Source organism: Natator depressus, chromosome 3 (genome assembly GCF_965152275.1).
Source record: "Natator depressus isolate rNatDep1 chromosome 3, rNatDep2.hap1, whole genome shotgun sequence".
Classification (NCBI taxonomy): Eukaryota; Metazoa; Chordata; order Testudines; family Cheloniidae; genus Natator; species Natator depressus.
In genome coordinates, this window is record NC_134236.1 from 165,061,676 (window position 1) to 165,086,453 (window position 24,778).

Sequence of the window (24,778 nt, forward strand, 5' to 3'; positions counted from 1 at the left end):
CCATAACATGAACTATATGGCAGAATGTGAGTAAAACAGAGCAGGGGACATACAATTCTCCCCCAAGGAGTTGAGTCACAAATTTAATTAATGCATTATTTTTTTAATGAGCGTCATCAGTATGGAAGCATGTCCTCTGGAATTGTGGCTGAAGCATGAAGGGGCATATGAATCTTTAGCATATCTAGCATGTAAATACCTTGCAGTGCTGGCTACAAAAGTGCCATGCAAATGCCTGTTCTCACTTTCTGGTGACATTGTAAATAAGAAGAGGACAGCATTATCTCCTGTAAATGTAAACAAACTTATTTGTCTTAGTGATTGGCTGAACAAGAAGTAGGTCTGAGTGGACTTGTAGGCTCTGAAGTTTGACATTGTTTTGTTTTTGAGTGCAGTTATATAACAAAAATCTACATTTGTAAGTTGCACTTTCAGGACAAAGAGATTACACTACAGTACTTGTATGAGGTGAATTGAAAAACACTATTTCTTCGGTTTATCATTTTTACAGTGCAAATATTTGTAACCAAAATAAACACTTTGATTTCAGTTACAACACAGAATACAAGATATATATGAAAATGTAGAAAAACATCCAAAATATTTAATAAATTTCAATTGGTATTCTCTTGTTTAACAGTGCAATTAAAACTGCGATTAATCATGGTTAATTTTTTTAATCGTGATTAATTTTTTGAGTGAATTGCGTGAGTTAACTGCAATTAATTGACAGCCCTACAATAAAGTAAACTTTTAAACTGTGTACCAGATTCTGGCTCGGGTCTGGGTTTGATCCCCAAGAATGCCCAATTAGGCATCTCTGTGCTCTTGTATTCTTGTCAGACCTATTTTTTCCATACAACCCTAACACAACTTCTGTTTACTTTAAATTGTAGATGGTAAAAAATAAAAAAAAATCATAGTTTTAAATTCAGGGTTTTCTCATGGTTAGCACAAAGGACTCTTGAAATCTACGTACTACCTATACCACTTTGTGTTTTGACCATTGGCTAGTCATTTACGTTCACTGGGCCTCTCTTTACGCATCTTTAAAAGGAGGATGCTACCTATATCACAAGCGTGTCACATAATTAGTTAATGTTTGTAAAGTGCTTTAAGATCCTTGGATGTAATGTGAAAAGTAGTAATTATTATTTTAATTACTGTTCTGTGCAGTGAAGGAAGGATACCCTCAGTACTCTGAGAAAGATGTGTTGAAATGTCCTCCCCATCAAGGAAAAATACTAATAGGATTATGGTGTGTGAAGCCCTGATCTTAAAATGAAGAAATACCTAAGCATTAAAGTAAAATTGGGAATGGCGTGATAACCTTGACTCTGCATTTGCTTGGTTGTGTGTTGGTTCAAGCCAGACAGACCCCTTAATATTAATTCGTTGTAGCGTTTTGCTTGGTTTGACCATTATGATACTTTTCTAGTCTATGTATCTGACATTTTTGTTACCTAGATTACTAGTGGGAAGATTAGTTAGTGAATATGGGAAATGGACCAGGCGATTTAAAAGATATAAAGAAAGTAAAAAACTCCCTTACTTAGTTCAAAATGGTTAATCAATAATAGATGCAATTAGTACAAAATTCAAAATGATTATTTGTAATGAACCTTTATTTGCCTCTTTATATGTATCTGTGTAGGTTCACCACACCAAAATCAGTTTCTTTGTAGATGGTTTGGAGGATGACAACACTGCTTTTGATTCAAGAATACTTGGTGGACGAATTGCAGATCTTGCTGCTGACGGTGCACTGCAAATTGGGCAAAGTTCCAGTGGTAAGTTCTGCAGTATTTTAGCACTGTATGCTGAGCATTCAAAGTAATATATGCTTGATGTGTGTCTAAAACCCTGGTAAGTAGCTCTGCAAGCTAATATTCAGTGATGTAATGCATATTGAAAGGGTACATAAAGCTAGGCACATGGCTTCATGCAACAAAAAATGGCATTCCTCAGAAACTTGGCACCCAGACAGAGGTGCCTGGGTGATGGCATAACAAGCCATGGAGATTATCACAGCCAGGTAGATTTTTCAGCATGTTCCAGAAACCAGGTATCTAACATGGCAAGTATATCCCACTGCATTTCAGAATAAATATGCCAAATCTGTGTACTTATTTGGACTGTTTGTAGCAACTAGACAAATTTCCTGAGCTAGGAAGAGAGCTCAAGTTTCCTGATAACTAATATTCCTCTGCTTTATATCAAATATTCATGAAAGCCACTTGCAAAGTGTGGGGTTCCTCAGGCTTCACTAATGGCTGGTTCACATAGATAACAACTTACTACTGCTACCAGTTCCTCCTTTCAGACTACATCATGATTTATAGAGCTCTACATCAGTTTACATTCAGAATTAGACAAATTCTACATCGTTATATGAACAGTGCAAAATCCGGGTACTGTTAGTTTGTGGCTCTCTTCAATTCTGTATGATGATGAATTGGCTCTGTGGACAAAAAACGTACCACTGATCCAGAACATATTGTAATTTGGAACTAACTCCCAAATATATCTGTGTCTGTCTCAAACAGAGTTATTTTGTTATTGGGCAAACAAAAAAAGTAATTTTCCATCCTACTTTTTAAAACTCTTAAATGTCTGGAAATGTCTTCTGTTGTCATTCTAACTTTTGAATACTATCAACCTAATGACTGTATAAAGGAAAGGAATATCTTAAATACCTTTTATCTTTATTTTATAAATTGATAGGTACAGTTGTACCTACTGTATCTCTTCTCTAATTAGAGGTGGCACATAGTCTGGCTCATTACTTCTGTCTAATGAGCCGGTCCCTGTGCCACCTCTCTAATCAGAAAAGAGAGAGGTACAAAATGTTCCTATAAAGTTGTTATAAATCATTCTTTTTATCAAAAAATTAAGTCACTGCCCTCTATAGTTTTGTCCACATCCAAGATGGTTTCATTCAGGGGAGGTAATTGTGCAAGAGAGATCACTGTGTGCTGAATAAAGGTGCTCTCATGCAGTGCAGAGTTGCCTTCTGGTTGATGGAATTAGATTATTTATTTATAATATATTTTCATAGGTTTAGAGCAATTTGTTGGAAGAATGCAAGATTTTCGATTGTACCAAGTGGCACTTACAAACAGGTAAAATTAAAACTGTTGTTCTTGGTAAAACCTAGGAGTATGATGAGAGAGAGGAAGAATACCTAATGGTAAAGTTGTTCCCAAAAATACAGGGCTTTTTTTTATATTCTCCTTAAAAGATGGTTCCTTTTGTGGTCATAGTTTACTGGGCATGGATTCAACAGGTCTGTTCGTATCAAACAGGCTTTGAGGCGAGATCAGTCATGGGTGCAATGTTAGATATCAGTTGTGCTTTTCAGATGTTTTTAAAATATATACAGTGACTTCTAATACTAGATAGTCATACTGTGATATCCTTCCTGTTTATATGTTGTCATTGTTGCAACCTGGCCCAGTACCCCACTGTACCCAGTCTGTGGTGAGTGGACCCCATTGCTGTGTCTCACGTGCTCCCAAGCCAACAGGGTCAGGGTAGAGTTTAATCCCTTTTTCATCTCTGGGACTGTACACTCCCAGGCTCAGACAGCTGGTCTGAGATGCTTTCCTGGGACATGTGGCACCACTCAACCATTCTAGACCTTGAACTCAGTGTATGAGACTTTCTAAGCACTGACAGATATGCCCTCCCCAGAGCTCCACCTGGGGCTGTGGGTACTCCAGGCTTCTAATTGAACTCCTTTGGGGACAATGTGGCAGGTAATAAGGAATGCAGGTTTAGCAAAAAAATTTCTTAACTACATAAATTTTGCTGTTGAAGCCCTCAAGTGTTACAGATCTTTGAAAACAAAAATCCTTAGAGCACAATCCCCTGGTCTGATCTCGCCCCTTCTGTTAGTCTGAGGCTTGTTAGTATTCCAGGCTAGATAGAGACCCTTCTGCTCTTACTCTCCTGAAAGTCCTCCTTGCATGTGGGGATGATCTGTCTCCTTGTCCAGAGAAGTACTCAGCTCTGAAGGAGACCTCTGTCTCTGTCACGTGTTTCACTGGGAAATTCTCAACCACCCTCCAATCTTGTATGCTCCACCTCCATGCAGGCCGCTCAGTAGAAAGTCCATTACTCCATGTGGGTGAGCCAACAGTTGGGGCACAGTCAAAGTCGATGGCCCCAGATTGCAGTCTGGATGATTTTTCAGTGATTATCCTGCAATGAGGTATCAGTCATCTTATTTGGAAGGTCAGCCAGCTGGAAATACATACAATATGCTGCCCTTAGGCAAGTATAGACATGGGTGCAAGGCATAATAGAAAATGAGTTCATAATTCAATACAGACATATTCCTACACTGTCACAATCACATTGGCTATATATTCTCTCAAGGAAATCCTTGCTGTTTCCCATGAAATAAAAATTAGAGTAATTCAGCCAAATACATCATATTCTAAACTGTTTATCTGATTTTAAAAGGTCCTTAAACCAGCATTCAATTTTGTGGGTATAGTGGCCACAAACAAATGAGCCCAAAATACCATGCCCGGAATTAACTGCAGGTGCAGATGATAGCTTGTGGTGGACGTGATATACCTTGACTTTAGCAAAGCTTTTGATACGGTCTCCCACAGTAGTCTTGCCAGCAAGTTAAAGTAGTATGGATTGGATGAATGGACTATAAGGTGGTTAGAAAGCTTGCTAGATCATCGGGCTCAAGGAATAGTGATCAACGGCTCAATGTCTAGTTGGCAGCTGGTATCAAGCAGAGTGCCCCAGGGATCAGTCCTCGGGCTGGTTTTGTTCAACATCTTCATTAATGATCTGGATGATGGGATGTATTGCACCCTTAGCAAGTTCGCAGATGGCACTAAGCTGGGGAGGGGGTAGATACACAGGAGGGTAGGGATAGGGTCCAGAGTGACCTAGACAAATTGGAGGATTGGGCCAAAAGAAATCCCATGAGGTTCAACAAGGACAAGTGCAGAGTCCTGCACTTAGGATGGAAGAATCCCATGCACTGCTACAGGCTGAGGACCAACTGGCTAAGTGGCAGTCCTGCAGAAAAGGACCTGGGGAGTCCTGTGGAAGAGAAGCTGGATATGAGTCAACAGTGTGCCCTTGTTGCCAAGAAGGCTAACGGCATATTGGGCTGCATTAATAGGAGCATTGCCAGCAGATCGAGGGAAGTGATTATTCCCCTCTGTTTGGCACTGGTGAGGCCGCATCTGGAGTATTGCGTCCAGTTTGGGGCCCCTCACTACAGAAAGGATGTGGACAAATTGGAGAAGGTCCAGTGGAAGGCAACGAAACTGATTAGGGGGCTGGGGCACATGACTTATGAGTAGACTCTGAGGGAACTGGGCTTATTTAGTCCTCAGAAGAGAAGAGTGAGGGGGGATTTGATAGCAGCCTTCAACTAGTTGAAGTGGGGTTCCAAAGAGGATGGAGGTAGGCTGTTCTCAGTGGTGGCAGATGACAGAACAAGAAGCAATGGTCTCAAGTTACAGCGTGGGAGGTCTAGGTTGAATATTAGGAAAAACTATTTCACTAGGAAGGTGGTTAAGCACTGGAATGGGTTACCTAGGGAGGTGGTGGAATCTCCATCCTTAGAGGTTTTTAAGGCCCAGCTTAACAAAGGCCTGGCTGGGATGATTTAGTTGGGGTTGGTCCTGCTTTGAGCAGGGGGTTGGACTAGATGACCTCCTGTGGTCTCTTCCAACCCTAATCTTCTTTGATTCTATGATAGCTGGCATATCAGGTGATTAAATACTCAGATATTCAAAATTATCCACTAATTTTGGGTGCCTCAACTTTTGGGTAACCTACCTGAGAGCTAGGGCCTGATTCAAGGCCAAAATTCTCAATCAACACTTTTTTCTGCGCTCAGTTATTTGAGGGTGCAAATTTTTCTGCATAATTGGATGTTTTTCAGAAAATTCAGGTACTAACACTCAAGTGGATTTATTGATACAGCTACTACAGACACAATATCAATGCTATAATGTGTTTTCAGGAAAGTATTCAGGTTAGTGATCAGAGTCAGGCATGATATAATAAAAGAGAACTATTAATGGTGGTGTTCTAATCACATTTAGTGTGGCTGGGTATGGTGGTGGTGGTGAAGGCTGGGGCTGAAATTTAATCTATAATCATAGATGCACATAATTTCACTCATCTGTTCCTTTACCCGTGTACCTATTTACATTTTTATGCTGTGACAGAGACATTTCAGAGGTATTCTCTGGGGAATTTCCTCACCTGCACACCCAGTCAGAATGCCGCTGCCCAGGCAGTCACCCCCGGGTACACCCTTTGGTGCAGAGGTATTGCATCCCTAATGGTGCAGATGACACAACTAATGACAGAGTGCTGAGGCTGAACCCAGAAGCCCATTCCCTGTGCTATATCAACGATAATGATATTGGGACCTCCTGGATTTCATCCCTGTTCATTAACACTGCGCATCTGGACCGTGGAGTTACTATCACAATAGATTTACAAAATGGACAGTATCAGGTAATGAGAAGGCTATTTTTTTCTTTTCTGTCATTGGGGCATGAGAATGGAATGTAGTTGATGCTCCCTGGTGTTTATTAAATGAAAGCTAGGAGGAGGCTTAAAGTACACCAGATTTCAATTTTAAGCAAGTTCAAACCTCTTACTTTGAGCTATCACTTTGGTGGCCTGGAAGAAATTTCCTCTTCCCCATAATGTTGCAAAAAGTGAGCAGGTGCATTATGTTTCTGGTTTCTGGCTTTTCTCTGATGCGTCAGATCTTGGCTAGTGTCAGAGACAGCGTAATGGAGTAGATGAACTAATGTTCAGCTCCAGCATGACAACTCCTGCGTTCATAAACAAAACATGCATTTTTAAGTTGCTTCACTGCTGTAATTTTTAACCGTAATTTCTATTAAAACACAAGAGACTCATTTCATGCCTTCGGGCACTGGACGACAGGTGCAGTAAAATAGTCTGCACAAAGGTGTGCAACAGTACAAAACCATGTGAAATCTCTGCTTCATCAGGGACTTGAACTTGGCTAGTGAAGCCCACAAAGGGGACGGACTGCTGTTGGAGGGGACAAAAACAGGCCAGCTAGCATTTCCACCAGCCTGGGTTCTGTGGAGTCCTGCATGGAGTTTGGTGCTTCCCTCCAGTGCTGAAGGGCAGTAGCCTACTGTGGCCTGCCCTAGAGATGAATAGACTCCCTGCTGAAACTGCCTCCATGAGAGCAAGCGCATCAGTTTGTGCCCCTTGTATGTACAGAGGTGAATCAAGCCCAAGGTCTAATGTTTATAAAACTTATTCTCTTTAGCTTTTTTGTTTATTGTCAATTGAGTATGCATGTTTGAGGTAGGAGAAGAGAAGAATATGAGGATAGATTTTGGCATAGTTTGTAAGAACCTGTTCTCTATTTAAAAGCCAATTTAAATATCTGTGAAATATTAAGACTCAATTGATTCGGAGTTTACATGTGGGAGTGCTTATCACAAATGCCCATACAACAGTGTGGTGGAGGAAAATCCCTTCTATGTCACAGATATTTGAAGTAGTTCCAGGCCAAAGGCAGGGAGAAATGGTAAATTGCGTGGTCTTAAAACCAGAAAACTATCCACCACCTGTTTGGCAATACATAAGTATCCCTTTTTCTTGTGGCCAAAATGTTGGTAATATCACAGAGCACGGACTTGCCATACAATGAGGTAGTAATTTCAAATAGATCTCAAAAAGTAATGAAGAACAATTGTCATGGAATGATTCCACCGCTTACCAAGGAGCAGTATAAAGAGCAGGTTTAACAAGGAAGTTTACTTTGACACTTAAACCTGTCTGGGAGAAGGGGAGAAATATCTTAGATATTTCTCATGTGCGACATCTATTTGTTGTTTATTCAAAATGCACAAATATGGTGAATGCTGTGAAATATGTTTTTTATATTACTACATGTGGATACAGAAATTTATTTAATATATGTATTCATGTTGGCATGTAGCTCAAGCTATTCTAATTTCTGTTCTGTATTTTGTTGTTCATTTGTAGGTGTTCTATATTATCCTTCAGTTCTATAGTCCACAGCCGGAAGCAATGAGAATTCAAAGGAAAAAGAAAAATGATTTAAACTGGGAAGATTGGCAGTATTTTGCTAGATATTGCAGTATTTTTGGAATGGATAACAATGGCTCTCTAGAAAATCCAGACTCTGTCAACTGTCTCCAGCTTCCTAGGTATGAATAGATATTATCTATACCATACAGATGCTTTTAACTGGTGTCTGACACAGTTCATTTCCATGTTCCCATTGAGATAGAATCTTGAAATTTGATATGCTCATTTATTATGGGCTGCCGAGTACATAAAAGATCCCAAATTTAACCTTTCCATTGGAGATCACCAAAAGATCACCTGTCATTTTTATCAGATTTCAAACAGTCAAGCACCTGACACAATTGATTTCCGTGTTCTAAATGAGTTAGAATATTGAAATTTGGTAATTCATATTTTATGGGACTTAGTAAGAAATTGAGACGCACTGATAAGAGGGATAGAGAAGGGTGCTAGTTTAACTGATTTTGAGCATCCAGTTAATCTAAAAAATATCACAGATGACTTCTGAGTGTCAGATCTTGTGTTGGAAATTAGATGCTTTTGTAGTGATGGACAAAAATCAGCGAGGGCAAAAGTGATGAGACAAAGCCCTGGTCTACACTAGGACTTTAGGTCGAATTTAGCAGCGTTAAGTCGATGTAAACCTGCACCCGTCCACACGATGAAGCCCTTTATTTCGACTTAAAGGGCTCTTAAAGTCGATTTCCTTACTCCACCCCTGACAAGTGGATTAGCACTTAAATCGGCCTTGCAGGGTCGAATTTGGGGTACTGTGGACACAATTTGACGGTATTGGCCTCCGGGAGCTATCCCAGAGTGCTCCATTGTGACCGCTCTGGACAGCACTCTCAACTCAGATGCACTGGCCAGGTAGACAGGAAAAGAACAGCGAACTTTTGAATCTCATTTCCTGTTTGGCCAGCGTGGCAAGCTGCAGGTGACCATGCAGAGCTCATCAGCAGAGGTGACCATGATGGAGTCCCAGAATCGCAAAAGAGCTCCAGCATGGACTGAACGGGAGGTACGGGATCTGATCGCTGTATGGGGAAAGGAATACGTGCTATCAGAACTCCGTTCCAGTTTTCGAAATGCCAAAACCTTTGTCAAAATCTCCCAGGGCATGAAGGACAGAGGCCATAACAGGGATCTGAAGCAGTGTCGCGTGAAACTTAAGGAGCTGAGACAAGCCTACCAGAAAACCAGAGGGGCGAACGGCCGCTCCGGGTCAGAGCCCCAAACATGTCGCTTCTATGATGAGCTGCATGCCATTTTAGGGGGTTCAGCCACCACTACCCCAGCCGTGTTGTTTGACTCCTTCAATGGAGATGGAGGCAACACGGAAGCAGATTTTGGGGACGAAGAAGATGATGATGACGATGAGGTTGTAGATAGCTCACAGCAAGCAAGCGGAGAAACCGGTTTTCCCGACAGCTAGGAACTGTTTCTCACCCTGGACCTGGAGCCAGTACCCCCCGAACCCACCCAAGGCTGCCTCCTGGACCCGGCAGGCGGAGAAGGGACCTCCGGTGAGTGTACCTTTTAAAATACTATACATGGTTTAAAAGCAAGCATGTGAAAGGATTAATTTGCCCTGGCATTCGCGGCTCTCCTGGATGTACTCCCAAAGCCTTTGCAAAAGGTTTCTGGGGAGGGCAGCCTTATTGCGTCCTCCATGGTAGGACACTTTACCACTCCAGGCCAGTAACACATACTCGGGAATCATTGTACAACAAAGCATTGCAGTGTATGTTTGCTGGCATTCAAACAACATCCGTTCTTTATCTCTCTGTGTTATCCTCAGGAGAGTGAGATATCGTTCATGGTCACCTGGTTGAAATAGGGTGCTTTTCTTCAGGGGACACTCAGAGGAGCCCATTCCTGCTGGGCTGTTTGCCTATGGCTGAACAGAAATGTTCCCCGCTGTTAACCACGGGGAGGGGGAGGGTTGAGGGGGTAGCCACACGGTGGGGGGAGGCAAAATGCCACCTTGTAACGAAAGCACATGTGCTATGTATCTAATGTTAACAGCAACGTTTACCCTGAAAGAGTGTAGCCACTGTTTTATAAAATGTGTCTTTTTAAATACCGCTGTCCCTTTTTTTTCTCTACCAGCTGCATGTGTTTCAATGATCACAGGATCTTCTCCTTCCCAGAGACTAGTGAAGATTAGAAAGAAAAAAAAACGCACTCGTGATGAAATGTTCTCTGAGCTCATGCTGTCCTCCCACACTGACAGAACACAGACGAATGTGTGGAGGCAAATAATGTCAGAGTGCAGGAAAGCACAGAATGACCGGGAGGAGTAAGTGGCAGGCTGAAGAGAGTAAGTGGCAGGCTGAAGACAGGGCTGAAGCTCAAATGTGGCAGCAGCGTGATGAGAGGAGGCAGGATTCAATGCTGAGGCTGCTGGAGGATCAAACCAGTATGCTCCAGTGTATGGTTGAGCTGCAGCAAAGGCAGCTGGAGCACAGACTGCCACTACAGCCCCTGTGTAACCAACCGTCCTCCTCCCCAAGTTCCATAGCCTCCACACCCAGACGCCCAAGAACACGGTGGGGGGGCCTCCGGCCAACCAGCCACTCCACCACAGAGGATTGCCCAAAAAACAGAAGGCTGGCATTCAAGAAATTTTAAAGTTGTAAACTTTTAAAGTGCTGTATGGCATTTTCCTTCCCTCCTCAACCACCCCTCCTGGGCTACCTTGGTAGTCATCCCCCTATTTGTGTGATGAATGAATAAAGAATGCATGAATGTGAAGCAACAATGACTTTATTGCCTCTGCAAGCGGTGATTGAAGGGAGGAGGGGAGGGTGGTTAGCTTACAGGGAAGTAGAATGAACCAAGGGGCGGGAGGTTTCATCAAGGAGAAACAAAGAGAACTTTCACACCGTAGCCTGGCCAGTCATGAAACTAGTTTTCAAAGCTTCTCTGATGCGTACCGCGCCCTCCTGTGCTCTTCTAACTGCCCTGGTGTCTGGCTGCGTGTAACCAGCAACCAGGCGATTTGCCTCAACCTCCCACTCCACCATAAACGTCTCCCCCTTACTCTCACAGATATTGTGGAGCACACAGCAAACAGTAATAACAGTGGGAATATTGGTTTCGCTGAGGTCTAAGCGAGTCAGGAAACTGCGCCAATGTGCCTTCCAAATGCACATTCTACCACCATTCTGCACTTGCTCAGCCTGTAGTTGAACAGCTCCTGACTACTGTCCAGGCTGCCTGTGTACGGCTTCATGAGCCATGGCATTAAGGGGTAGGCTGGGTCCCCAAGGATAACTATAGGCATTTCAACATCCCCAACAGTTATTTTCTGGTCTGGGAATAAAGTCCCTTCTTGAAGCTTTTGAAACAGACCAGAGTTCCTGAAGATGCGAGCGTCATGTACCTTTCCCGGCCATCCCACGTTGATGTTGGTGAAACGTCCCTTGTGATCCACCAGAGCTTGCAGCAGTATTGAAAAGTACCCCTTGCGGTTTATGTACTCGCCGGCTTGGTGCTCTGGTGCCAAGATAGGGATATGGGTTCCGTCTATGGCCCCACCACAGTTAGGGAATCCCATTGCAGCAAAGCCATCCACTATGACCTGCACATTTCCCAGGGTCACTACCCTTGATATCAGCAGATCTTTGATTGCGTGGGCTACTTGCATCACAGCAGCCCCAACAGTAGATTTGCCCACTCCAAATTGATTCCCAACTGACCGGTAGCTGTCTGGCATTGCAAGCGTCCACAGGGCTATTGCCACTCGCTTCTCAACTGTGAGGGCTGCTCTCATCTTGGTATTCTTGCGCTTCATGGCAGGGGAAAGTAAATCACAAAGTTCCATGAAAGTGCCCTTACGCATGCGAAAGTTTCGCAGCCACTGGGAATCGTCCCAGACCTGCAACACTATGCGGTCCCACCAGTCTATGCTTGTTTCCCGAGCCCAGAATCGGCGTTCCACAGCATGAACCTGCCCCATTAGCACCATGATGCATGCATTGGCAGGGCCCATGCTTTCAGAGAAATCTGTGTCCATGTCCTGATCACTCACATGACCGCGCTGATGTCGCCTCCTCGCCCGGTATCGCTCTGCCTGGTTCTGGTGCTGCATATACTGCTGGATAATGCGTGTGGTGTTTAATGTGCTCCTAATTGCCAAAGTGAGCTGAGCAGCCTCCATGCTTGCCTTGGTATGGCATCCGCACAGAAAAAAGGCACGGAACGATTGTCTGCCGTTGCTCTGACGGAGGGAGGGGCGACTGACGACACGGCTTACAGGGTTGGCTTCAGGGAGCTAAAATCAACAAAGGGGGTGGCTTTACATCAAGGAGTGTTTCAGGCAGGACTTCACGGAGGGTTCCAATAAGAAATGGTGCGCCTAAGTTATTGTTCTTATTGGAACAAGGAGGTTAGCCTGGCCTCTGATTGATACATGGCTAGATTTACCTCGCTGCACCTTCTCTGTGAGTGACTGCAGTGTGACCTAGAGGAATGAGTCCCCTAGTCGGGGGAGGCGGGGAAGCAAATGAGTACAAAACAAATCTGGTCTATTTCTTGTTTTGATCCACTCCATCTATCTTTTACATCTTTGGCTGGCAGCAGACGGTGCAGAAGGACTGCATGCCATCCACATCTCATGGCTGTTTGGCAGAAGACGGTGCAGTAGGACTGCTAGCCATCCTCATCTCTTGCCTGCCTGGCAGAAGATGGTACAGTATGACTGCTAGCAATCCGTATCGCCTGCCTGCTCACCATAAGATGGTTCAATAGGACTGACTGCAGGACTAAAGAGAATGACCTGGTCAAGTCACTCCAAATTTAGTCCCTGCGCCCATATCTGCCCAGGCGCTCCTGGCCGACATGGCCAGGAGCACCTCGGACATGACGATGATGGCTACCAGTCGTATTGTACCGTCTGCTGCCAGAAGGCAATGGGTTGCTGCTACTGTGTAGCAATGCAGTACCACGTCTGCCAGCACCCAGGAGACATACGGTGACAGTGAGCTGAGCGGGCTCCATGCTTGCCGTGGTATGGCGTCCGCACAGGTAACTCAGGAAAAAAGGCGCGAAACGATTGTCTGCCCTTGCTTTCACGGAGGGAGGGAGGGAACGGGGGCCTGACAATATGTACCCAGAACCACCCGCGACAATGTTTTAGCCCCATCAGGCATTGGGATCTCAACCCAGAATTCCAATGGGCAGCGGAGACTGCGGGAACTGTGGGATAGCTACCCACAGTGCAACACTCCGGAAGTTGCCTCTAGCCTCGGTACTGTGGAAGCACTCCTCCGAGTTAATGCACTTAATGCACTTAGAGCATTTTCTGTGGGGACACACACACTCGAATATATAAAACCGATTTCTAAAAAACCGACTTCTATAAATTCGACCTAATTTCGTAGTGTAGACATACCCAAAGTCAGCTCTTTAGAATTATAGTGGATGTGAGAAACCATTCAAGAAATAGGGTACAAATTCATTTTCTAATGCTTTCAGCCTTTAAAGGCAAGAACACAAATGCTGTCTTAGAAATGTATTGCCAGTCCCCTGTTTCACTGACTGCCTTGTGCAAATTAAAAAGTAAACCAATTCTGCTTATAGCCATATCTGTCATAATGCACAAGCTCTTGCCTGATTTCAGAGGCGAGTCAGTGTTAGGCCTGTTTAGTACTTGGCTGGAAAATAATCTGGGAATACAGTACCAGGTGCTGTAGGCTTTTGCTGTTTCACATTTGCCATCTTGCCGAGGCTTTTAAAGTGTGATCATCTTTCTCTGGGCTCTCAGGGTATGTCTACACTACGAAATTAGGTTGAATGTATAGAAGTCGATTTTTTAGAAAGTGATTTTATACAGTCTATTCTGTGTGTCCCCACTTAAGACCATAAAGTCGGTGGAGTGTGTCCACAGTACCGAGGCTAGTGTTGACTTCCGGAGCATTGCACTGTGGGAAGCTATACCACAGTTCCCGCATTCTCCGCCGCCCATTGGAATTCTGGGTTGAGATCCCAATGCCTGATGGGGCAAAAAATATTGTGGGTGGTTCTGGGTACATGTCATCAGGCCCTCCCTCCCTCCATGAAAGCAACGGCAGACAATCATTTCACGCCTCTTTTCCCGGGTTACCCATGCAGACACCATACCATGGCAAGCATGGAGCCCGCTCAGCTCACCGTACATCTACTGGGTGCTGGCAGACGCGGGACTGCATTGCTACACAGCAGCAGCTGATTGCCTTGTGGCAGCAGATGGTGCGTTACGACTGGTAACTGTCCTCGTCTTCTCCTGGGTACTCATGGCCGGCCTCAGTGAGGTTGGTCGGGGCGCCTGGGCAGACATGGCTGCTCCTGGCAGACCTCAGTGAGGTCTGTCAGGGACACCTGGACATAAATAGGAGTGACTCAGGTCATTCTCTTCTTTAATTTTTTTCTAGTGGAGTTTCAGTCCTGCCTGGAATATGGGCAGAGGAATAGCTCAGTGGTTTGAGCATTGATCTGCTAAACTCAGGGTTGTGAGTTCAGTCCCTGAGGGGGCCATTCTGCCTCAGGCTGCTCTCCCAGCCAGCAGCACTGCGAGCACCCAGGAGACGATGACAGCTATCAGTCTTACTGCACTGTCTGCTGGCAAGCACCCAGGAGATGACAACGATGGCTAGTAGTCATACTGCACCGTCTGCTGCCAGTCTACCCCTTGCTCCTCCCTCGGTGAAAGCAACGGCTGACAATCGTTTTGCGCCTTTTTATGTGTGGGCGCCATATTGCTCTCAGCGTCGTCATCCACCCGCTGCTTCCGCTGCCACTTTGCTCTCCTGCTCATGCCATACCACGGCAAGCATGGAGCCTGCTCAGATCACCGTGGCAGTTGTGACCGTTCTGAACACCGTGTGTATTATCCAGCAGTATATGCAGAACCAGAACTGGAACCTGCAAAAGCAGGCGAGTAGCTGATGGAAGCGCAGTGAGGAGAGTGATGAGGACATGGATACAGACTTCTCTCAAAGTACGGACCCCGGCAATTTGGCCATCCTGGTGGCAGTGGGGCAGGTTCATGCAGTGGAACGCCGATTCTGGGCCAAGGAAACAAGCACAGACTGGTGGGACCGCATAGTGTTGCAGGTCTGGGACGATTCCCAATGGCTGTGAAACTTTCGCATGCGTAAGGGCACTTCCATGGAACTTTGTGACTTGCTTCCCCCTGCCCTGAAGCACAAGAATACCCAGATGAGAGCAGCCCTCACAGTTCACAAGCGAGTGGCAATAACCCTCTGGAAGCTTGCAACGCCAGACAGCTACCGGTCAGTCGGGAATCAATTTGGAGTGGGCAAATCTACTGTGGGGGCTGCTGTGATCCAAGTAGCCAACGCGATCACTGACCTGCTGCTATCAAGGGCAGTAACTCTGTGAAATGTGCAGGTCATAGTGGGTGGCTTTGCTGCAATGGGATTCCCTAACTGTGATGGGGCGATAGACGGAACGCATATCCCTATCTTGGGACTGGACCACCAAGGCAGAGAGTACATAAACTGCAAGGGGTACTTTTCAATGGTGCTGCAAGCACTGATGGATCACAAGGAACATTTCACCAACATGGGATGACCGGGAAAGGTACATGATGCTCACATCTTTAGGAACTCTGGTCTGTGGGAACGGCTGCAGCAAGGGACTTACTTTCCAGACCAGAAAATAACCGTTGGGATGTTGAAATGTCTATAGTTAGCTGTTGGGACCCAGTCTGCCCCTTAATGCCATGGCTCATGAAGCCGTACACAGGCAACCTGGACAGTAGTCAGGAGCTGTTCAGCTGTAGGCTGAGCAAGTGCAGAATGGTGGTAGAATGTGCATTTGGACTTTAAAAGCGCACTGGCCCAGTTTACTGCCTCAGTTTGACCTCAGCAAAACCAGTATTCCCATTGTTATTACTGCTTGCTGTGTGCTTCACAATATCTGTGAGAGTAAGGGGGAGACGTTTATGGTGGGGTGGGAGGTTGAGGCAAATCGCCTGGCCGCTGATTACGCGCAGCCAGACACAGGGTGGTTAGAAGAGCACAGCAGGGCATGCTGTGCATCAGAGAAGCTTTGAAAACCCGTTTCATGACTGGCCAGGCTATGGTGTGAAAGTTCTGTTTATTTCTCCTTGATGAAAACCTGCCCCCTTGGTTCACTCTACTTTCCTGTAAGCCAACTGCCCTCCCCCCTTCGATCACCGCTTGCAGAGGCAATAAAGTCATTGTTTTTTCAAATTTATGCATTCTTTATTAATTCATCACACAAATTTGGGGATAACTGCTAAGGTAGCCTGGGAGGGGTGGGGGAGGAGGGAAGCCCCGGGTGGGGTGCTGGAGGAGGGGAGGATGGAAGGACAAGGCCACACTGCACTTCAAAACTTATTGAATGCCAGCTTTCTGTTGCTTGGGCAGTCCTCTGAGGTGGAGTAACTGGATGCCCGGAGGCCCCCCTGCTGTGTTCTTGGGTATCTGCGTGAGGAGACTATGGAACTTGGGGAGGAGGGCGGTTGGTTACACAGGGGCTGCAGCGGCGGTCTGTGCTCCTGCTGCCTTTCCTGCACCTCAACCATACGCCGGAGCATATCAGTTTGATCCTCGAGTAGCCTCGGCATTGCATCCTGCCATCCTGCCGGCCTCTTATCATGCTGACGCCACCTCTCCTCTCGCTCGTCCCTCCTGTCCTCGCGTTCATTTTGGGCTTTCCTGGACTCTGACATTGTCTCCCTCCACGCATTGTGCCGGGCTCTTTCAGCGTGGGAGGTCTGCATGAGCTCAGAGAACATTTCATCATGAGTGCGTTTTTTTTTGGCTTCTAGTCTTTGATAGCCTCTGGGATGGAGATGATACGTGGAGCGATGAAACATTTGCAGCTGCGGGAGGGAAAAAGAGAAATTAGTTTTTAAAAAGAGACATTTTAGAGAACAATGGGTAGACTCTTTCACGGTGAACCAAGCTGTTAACATTACATAGCACGTGTGCTTTCTTTACAAGGTTGCATTTTGCCTCTTATATTGAGGGCCTACTGGTATGGTGTGAGAGATCACACATGGAGGGCAGACAGGCAACAGAATTCGGCTTGCAGGCAGATGTGGTAAGCCACAGTCTTTTGGCTTCTTTAACCTTCCTAACATGTGGGAATCGTTTCAAACAGCAGCACTCTCATTTCATATACAAAGCACCCATTGGGTTGGCCCTTTAAAATGGGTTGGCCATTTAAAAGGAGGGGCTCCAGTTTTTGGGTTAACGTGCAGCACAAACCCAACTAAGCCCCCCCCCCCAGTTCTCTGGGATGATTGTTTCACCCCTCCCCCCACCACATGGCTAACAGCGGGGATGATTTCTGTTCAGCCACAGGCAAACAGCCCAGCAGGAACGGCCACCTCTGAATGTCCCCTTAATAAAATTCCCCTATTTCAACCAGGTGACCATGAATGATATCACTCTCCTGAGGATATCACAGAGAGATAAAGAACTTGTTGCTTGAATGCCAGCAAACACCGGGACCATATGCTGCCATGCTTTGTTATGCAATGATTCCAGACTACGTGCTGCTGGCTTGCCATGGTAAAGTGTCCTACCATGGAGGACAGAATAAGGCTGCCCTCCCCAGAAACCTTTTGCAAAGGCTTTGGGAGTGCATCCAGGAGAGCTTCATTGAGATGTTCCTGGAGGATTTCCACTCCATCCCTAGACACGTTAACAGACTTTTCCAGTAGCTGTACTGGCTGCGAATGCATCCCAAGTCTTCAGGGCAAATTAATCATTAAACGTGCTTGCTTTTAAACCATGTATTATATGTACAAAGGTACACTCACCAGAGGTCTCTTCTCAGCCTTCTAGGTCCGGGAGCCCACCTTCGGTGGGTTGGGATGGTACTAGATCCAGGGTGAACAACAGTTCCTGGCTGTCGGAGAAAACGGTTTCACTGCTGGTTTGCTGTGCTTCAACCTCCTCCTCATCTTCCTTGTCCCCAAAATCTGCATCCCTGTTGCGTGAGAGTCCATTGACAGAGTCCATGCACAGGGCTGGGGTAGTTGTAGGGACACCCCGTAGAATGGCATGCAGCTCATCATAGAAGCGGCATGTCTGGGGCTCTGACCCAGAGCGACCGTGTGCCTCTCTGGTTCTTTGGTAGGCTTGCCTGAGCTCGTTAAGTTTCACGTGGCACTGCTGTGTGTCCCTGTTATAGCCTCTGTCCTTCATGCCCTTGGAGATTTTTTCAAATATTTTGGCATTTCATCTTTTCGAACGGAGTTCTGATATCACGGATTCATCTCCCCATACAGCGATCAGATCCAGTACCTTCCGTTCAGTCCATGCTGGAGCTCTTTTGTGATTCTGGGACTGCATGGTCACCTGTGCTGAAGAGCTCTGCATGGTTACCTGTGCTGATCAGCTCGCCACGCTGGCCAAACAGGAAATGAAATTCAAAAGTTTGGGGGGCTTTTCCTGTCTACCTGGCCAGTGCATCTGAGTTGAGAGTGCAGTCTAGAGCGGTCACAGTGGAGCACTCTGGGATAGCTCCCGGAGGCCAATACTGTCGAATTGCATCCACAGAACCCCAAATTGGACCCAGCAAGGTTGATTTCAGCACTAATCCACTTAGAATATCAGGGTTGGAAGGGACCTCGGGAGGTCATCTAGTCCAACCCCCTGCTCAAAGCAGGACTTGTCGGGGAGGAGTACAGAAACCGGTTTTAAGAGCCCTTAAAGTCGGAAAAAAATGGCTTCGTAGTGTGGACAGGTGCAGGGCTAAACCGATCTAACGCTGCTGAATCCGACTTAAACTCGTAGTGTAGACCAGGGCTAAGAGTTCAGGATTCTAGGAGAAACAGCATGTGGTCACTTGAGTTAAGTCAGTTTTTAACAATGACTATTGAACATTGTTACTATTCAGTGGGGGAGGGGAATGGAGAAAGCCAATTAATTAAGTAAGCAAAGAAAACAGTTTTGATCATCTAAATTAGTTGTAAAATGATGACTTGTCCAACATGAAAACTAGGGTTGGAAGGATTAGATTTTTATTGGGAAATGTCAGTATATGTCAGGTTTTATTTACTGTGTGTACACACAGACTGACAAGGAATAGTTCTAACAATGATCACAGAAATTTACAGATAGGCAAACAAAGAAGAATGCGGGTTGAGAACTTACTTGAGTAAAAATCAGTGATTTAGACTTTTGAATAGACTCGTTACAAATGGATTAGCAAATGAATAGCAAAACCAGGTATGACTAGTTGATTTAAAGATATTTACTGTATTTTATATTTATCTATATTTTGGCATGTCATGTTGACAGTTTGAGTTTTAGTGGTTTATAAAGCTTTAACTTTTTCAATCTCAGTGTCTAAGGTCAGTAAATAACTTTCTGCCCCCCATCCTATAATTTCCCACAACTGTGAAAATTTAAACAGATACCAGAAAAAGTAAATGCTTAAACCCATAATTTTGGACAACTGCAAAATTTAAACTGAAAAAAAATTGAGAAAATTCTTAAAATAAACTGATATTATCTAGTAAAATTACAAAAAACCCCACCTTCTGCCAAGCCTAATTAAAACATAATTAGCATATCTTCTAAAAAGAAATAGCCACTGTATGAACTGCAGCCATAAATGTTTTATAATGTAGTACTGTTTCTCCCTTCAACTACATTGCATATATGATAAAAGTGCATAATGTTGTGTATGACTGATGTACAGTACACTTCACTTTAAAAAACAAAACAAAAAAACCTCCCAAAAGCCCTCTAAAGACCAGTGTATATTCTGTATAGTCAAGCAGGCATTATATGGAAGAGAAAAATTGGTTACTATGTTATGTATTCTTTTTAAGGACAGGAAAACACCCACTGATTCCTTTGGAGAAAATAACATATAGCTCTAATACTATGAAACTGTATACATATATTCTATTATAGTATTTCTTTGGATACTGACCATCCAAACCCATTCTCTGGTCACTCAGTGTTATTTCTGATGACATGTTAATTTGCAATGTGTACCAGCTTGCAATTATAGACATTTGGAGCCTCATCCCTGATGACCAAACAAAAAGGGGATCTGTGCTAGGGGCAGAAAAATGGATGGGGAGCAAGAATCATAGAGACAGTTACAAGAAATGGGTGATAATGGGTTGCTTGGAGATCAGTTTGTGACCCTCCAGCCATTTTCTGTTGAAAAACTGAGGATCTGATGCTGTAGCATGGGCCCCTGATTCGTGTAGGGGTTCAGCGAAGTCAGTGGGACCCCTCCTGAGACTCAAGGGTCTGCACTAGCAGAGGATTTCATTGCAGGGTAGGTGTTTAAACTGGGAACTGTTTACAAAAATTCCTAGCAAGAGCTTCTAAGTTTCAAATAGCCCAGCAGTTTTCTGGAGGGAAAAACAATACATGGGAATTTCATTTATCAAGTGCCAAGTTCTGCTTTTGGGTGCATAGGTTATAGAGAGTCCAAATTTGGGTAGGGGAAAAAGCAGTGGTTCTTCTACATAGGCTCTGTCTACTTGCCAAACTCTGCCCATTAAATAAGCCAAAATGAGATGCTGCTCATCATAGGTTGTGAAGACCCTCTGATTAGGCATGCTGTGTTGGGCTTTGCTTGGCTATGTCCTCCATTGTTGAAGCTCAAATATTCAGCTGGGCTCATTGGCCTTGGCTCTCATTGGGCCCTGCTGGGTTTCACTAACCTCGATGCACTTGCATTTTTCTTGATTTGGGGAGAGAGAAGAAAGTTGTGTAGTACTCTACCAAGTGCCACCAAAATGAGATGTCACAGTAGTTTGTATAGGTCTTCATAATTGATTTGTGCCTCTGTTTTTTACATACCTTGATCAGCTGGGAAACAGTTAATAATGTGGACACTTAACTCAAATGCTCAGTGGTGATAATTTAACACCTTATATCAACAAGGCCAGTTTATACCTCTAAGTCATTGTTTCAGGTCCTCTGCAAACTGGGGAAAACATTGCTGTATTCATTTTCAAGGTTTTCTTTAAGGGCTAGAGGCTTTATATTTAAAATGAACATTTATATTCTGAACCACAAAGTGGCAGTTTGGGGAAAACAGACATACGTCATATGCCTGTGTATATCTTTTATTTGATCTCTGTATGTGGTTTTCGTTTACATCAAAATTTGTCCATTAGAAGCCATAAATAAAGTTGGTTTCAGAGTAGCAGCCATGTTAGTCTGTATTCGCAAAAAGAAAAGGAGTACTTGTGACACCTTAGAGACTAACAAATTTATTTGCACATAAGCTTTCATGAGCTACAGCTCACTTCATTGGAGCTGTAGCTCACAAAAGCTTATACTCAAATAAATTTGTTAGTCTCTAAGGTGCCACAAGTACTCCTTTTCTATTTATAAATAAAGTTGTGCTCTCTTAATTAATGTCCTCTGTGAAAACATGAAGAATAGGTAACCTGTAAAATATGTTTTTCAGTTTATCATCTTTTTAAAAACAGATTTACTCCATATTCCCGTGGAAACATTACTTTCAGCATTCTTACACCTGAACCAAATCGTCGGCCTGGTTACAATGACTTCTACAATACTCCATCTCTCCAAGATTTTGTAAAAGCCACGCAAGTGAGGATTCATCTTCTTGGCCAGTATCATACAACTGAGCCTTGGGTCAACTTCAGGCACAGATACTATGGAGTTGATGAAATTACAATCAGTGGAAGGTAGGAGTTATCAGAATGTGTTTTTTCGGTTAAAGAAACTTCTGAACAATTGAAAATTTGAGCAAGATGTGTGATATATCATTAGCCACCTTGAAGTTAATGGCTTTACTCTGGTTTTACTTTGATTGTGCAAAGTATCTGGCTGATATTATTGGATCAGGTCCCACATACCATTAAACATATTTTCTGAACATTTATCCAAATGCATATTTAAAATAGTTAATGACTTTTATTACACAAATATGTCAAAAGAGGTTTTTTCTTGGAGTTACAAACTCTTCTAAATAGGGACTTATAACTGAAATCCTTGCTTTTGCTTTGCTTTAGTAGGTCGTCTAAGTTTCATTACAGATTTCCAGACAAATTTAATGGTCTTAATAACGATCTACATTCTTTGTTTTTGCCACAGTTTTTCCTTTAAAAAGGAAGCTGTTCTGAAAGTGTTGTATTATCTGTGACTGACAACTTTAATATGTATGTTAAGTATGCAATCTTGTCCTAGGACTAATTATGCCCTGTAAATAATATGCAAATTTAACAGTGAAATAGTCTCCAAAGGAGCATATGGTGCTGATTTTTGTGAACAAGTATTATATCTGAATTTATATTTTGAAAGATATGATCTCATTTTGGATAACACCCTATCAGGGATCACATTCACTTTTATATTAAATTAATTTCCTTAATTTGTAAAATGTTCGCTATTTATTTAGATGTATAGTGATTTCTCTTTCACTTAAACAGCTATGTCAGTGACTTTTTACATGCACAGTCCTTTCTACTGCAGAGCTACGAGGCTATTTCATACCTCCAAAGAGAAAAGACTGCAGGCTCAATTCTGCGTTAGTTACTTGGGTGTATTACCTATTGACTTTCATAGGAGGACTTGACTTCAGTGGGAGTAATTTTTGTATAAATGAGGGCAAAATTGGGCCCTGTGTGTTTAAGTTCAATATATGTAAGATCTTTAAGATATTATGACCAAGTTATAAGATCAAAGGGTTAATATTGACAAGAAAGGTGCTAGCTGTAGTAAATAATTAAGGCCTTGTATCTGCATAGTATATAATGAAAGCACGTAATGCACACTTGATAACTTAATAGTTGGTCTAGAAACAGTGCTGTCAATTTACTCCCCTGGAAAGCTGCATTTACTTGACACTTATAAATGTTGAATGGAGAAGACATCTAATGGTTACTACACTTAAGAACAGTATTTTCTGGGACTTGGTTTATTCTTAACAAAGCAGAAAATTACCTTCATGACAGTGTAAAAATAGTGGAGAGATGTCTCTCAAATAATGCATGTTGTGTATTTTCTTTAATAGCTGTTTTTGTTTGCAGGTGTAATTGTCATGGTCATGCTGATCATTGTGATACAAGTAATACACCATATAGATGCCTCTGCTCCAAGGACAGCTACACACAAGGAGATAATGTAAGTCCTACCATCCTGCAGGTATTATATCTAGGCGTGGGCTTTAAGCACAAAATTTGGAGCTTTTTTGGATCCCATGTTTTGAAAGGGAAAAGTTGCAAAAATTGGCTTTAGATCCAGGTATGGATTATAAAAAATTCCATCCTCAAAGTTCAGGGGTGTTTGGGTTCAAAGGTTTGGTTTGGCCTGTTGCAAGAATATTGTGAGCTGCAAAATTTGTATCCAGATATAAATTTAGATTTTGAACATCTATGAAAGAGTTATGGATACTTGGGATTCCTCTGAGGCCAATTTCTGATTTTTATCTTACAATGAAATACTTTACTGTAGTTAATTGCTGGAAGATTCTATGTGGAGTCTAAAATGGAAACATTTTGAACATGTGTTAATTTATACTCGGAAAGCATGTGTAAGGTTAACAGAAAGCTGAGACTATACTTGGCCGTGTAGGCTTACTGCTTAGATATGCTCTCAGGACTATAATTGAAATGAATAGAAGAACAGAATCTGCCCCAATGGCTCTGATACTAACATTTAAAAAAAAATGAAATCTAAGCATTGGCGTTTTTAGAGGCTAGTTGAAAATGTTAATCTGCTCATATTTTTACCATCACATATGACATTTAGATATTTTTGATGCATCTCTTTCTCTCTAACTGCAATGGACTATTGTTTTAGTAAGAGATCAGGGTTAATATTGACACTTTTGAATATTTTCCACATTTTTTTTTAAAAAATTCAAATTTAGGATAAATCTGTTATTTTTCTATTGGAACCAGAATTAAAGCACTATATTATTATTATTATTTTTAAAGATCTGGATATATTCCAGAAAGAATGTCCTCAGTTCTACTGTGTTCTTCTCACCATTAATAATAATGCTCAATAAACAGGGCTTCTGTGAATCGCACTGCAGCCATTTGGCAAACTTAAGCCCTGATAGTTTCCCAGTGTTCTTGGCATCAGAATACCCAGAAAGAATACCTTTATTGAAAATAAGAGAGTGTTAGGGGAAATTGGGGAGGAGGGTACAGACTAATGCCCCTTTCGGTATATTTTCTGTTTTCTTGTCCAGCCATGTGCAAGCTATATGAAACTGTAAAGTTGACTTCCCAGGGGGGAGCCTGGGCAGATGGATAAGAAAAAGGTGTATCATTTGGCATTCTTACAGGATTTTTTCATCTGTGACTCAGCAAAAGCCGAGCCATCTGTTATATACAAACCATAATAAATACTTTATTGAATATTCAATAGACAGTTCTGCTTTGGCTGAACCAGATGTGTAAATTAAGTAAACTAGCTTGAAAAAAGGCCTCAATTCTAAGCTCCCCCGTTCCCATGCTGGATGCAGGAATAGGGTGGAGGAAAGAGAAGTGAAGATTACTTTATCACCTTGTGCCTTCTGGACTCCGGGACTGTTGGCAGGCCTGTCTGGTCCAGGAGTTGAGAATGTAGCAGCTCAAGACTCTTGAGGGGAAGCCAGTGATTTCCCTTTCTCTAGAAACCCCTCCTTTGCAAGTCTTCACCTTCTCCATTGTGAGTTTCTGGCTCTCTCTGTTCCTGACTAA

General features: G+C 43.4%; 1 protein-coding gene across 1 annotated transcript in view; it reads left to right on the forward strand.

Annotated features, from left to right (window-relative positions):
• USH2A (usherin) overlaps positions 1–24,778 on the forward strand; it is a 562,110-nt gene that overhangs the window by 41,069 nt on the left and 496,263 nt on the right. Inside the window, exons 4-9 of the mRNA XM_074949260.1 lie at positions 1,655–1,790; positions 3,059–3,122; positions 6,213–6,507; positions 8,032–8,216; positions 21,551–21,772; positions 23,117–23,210. Of these exons, the coding sequence (XP_074805361.1) occupies positions 1,655–1,790; positions 3,059–3,122; positions 6,213–6,507; positions 8,032–8,216; positions 21,551–21,772; positions 23,117–23,210 (996 nt within the window). The remainder of the gene's footprint in view (positions 1–1,654; positions 1,791–3,058; positions 3,123–6,212; positions 6,508–8,031; positions 8,217–21,550; positions 21,773–23,116; positions 23,211–24,778) is intronic.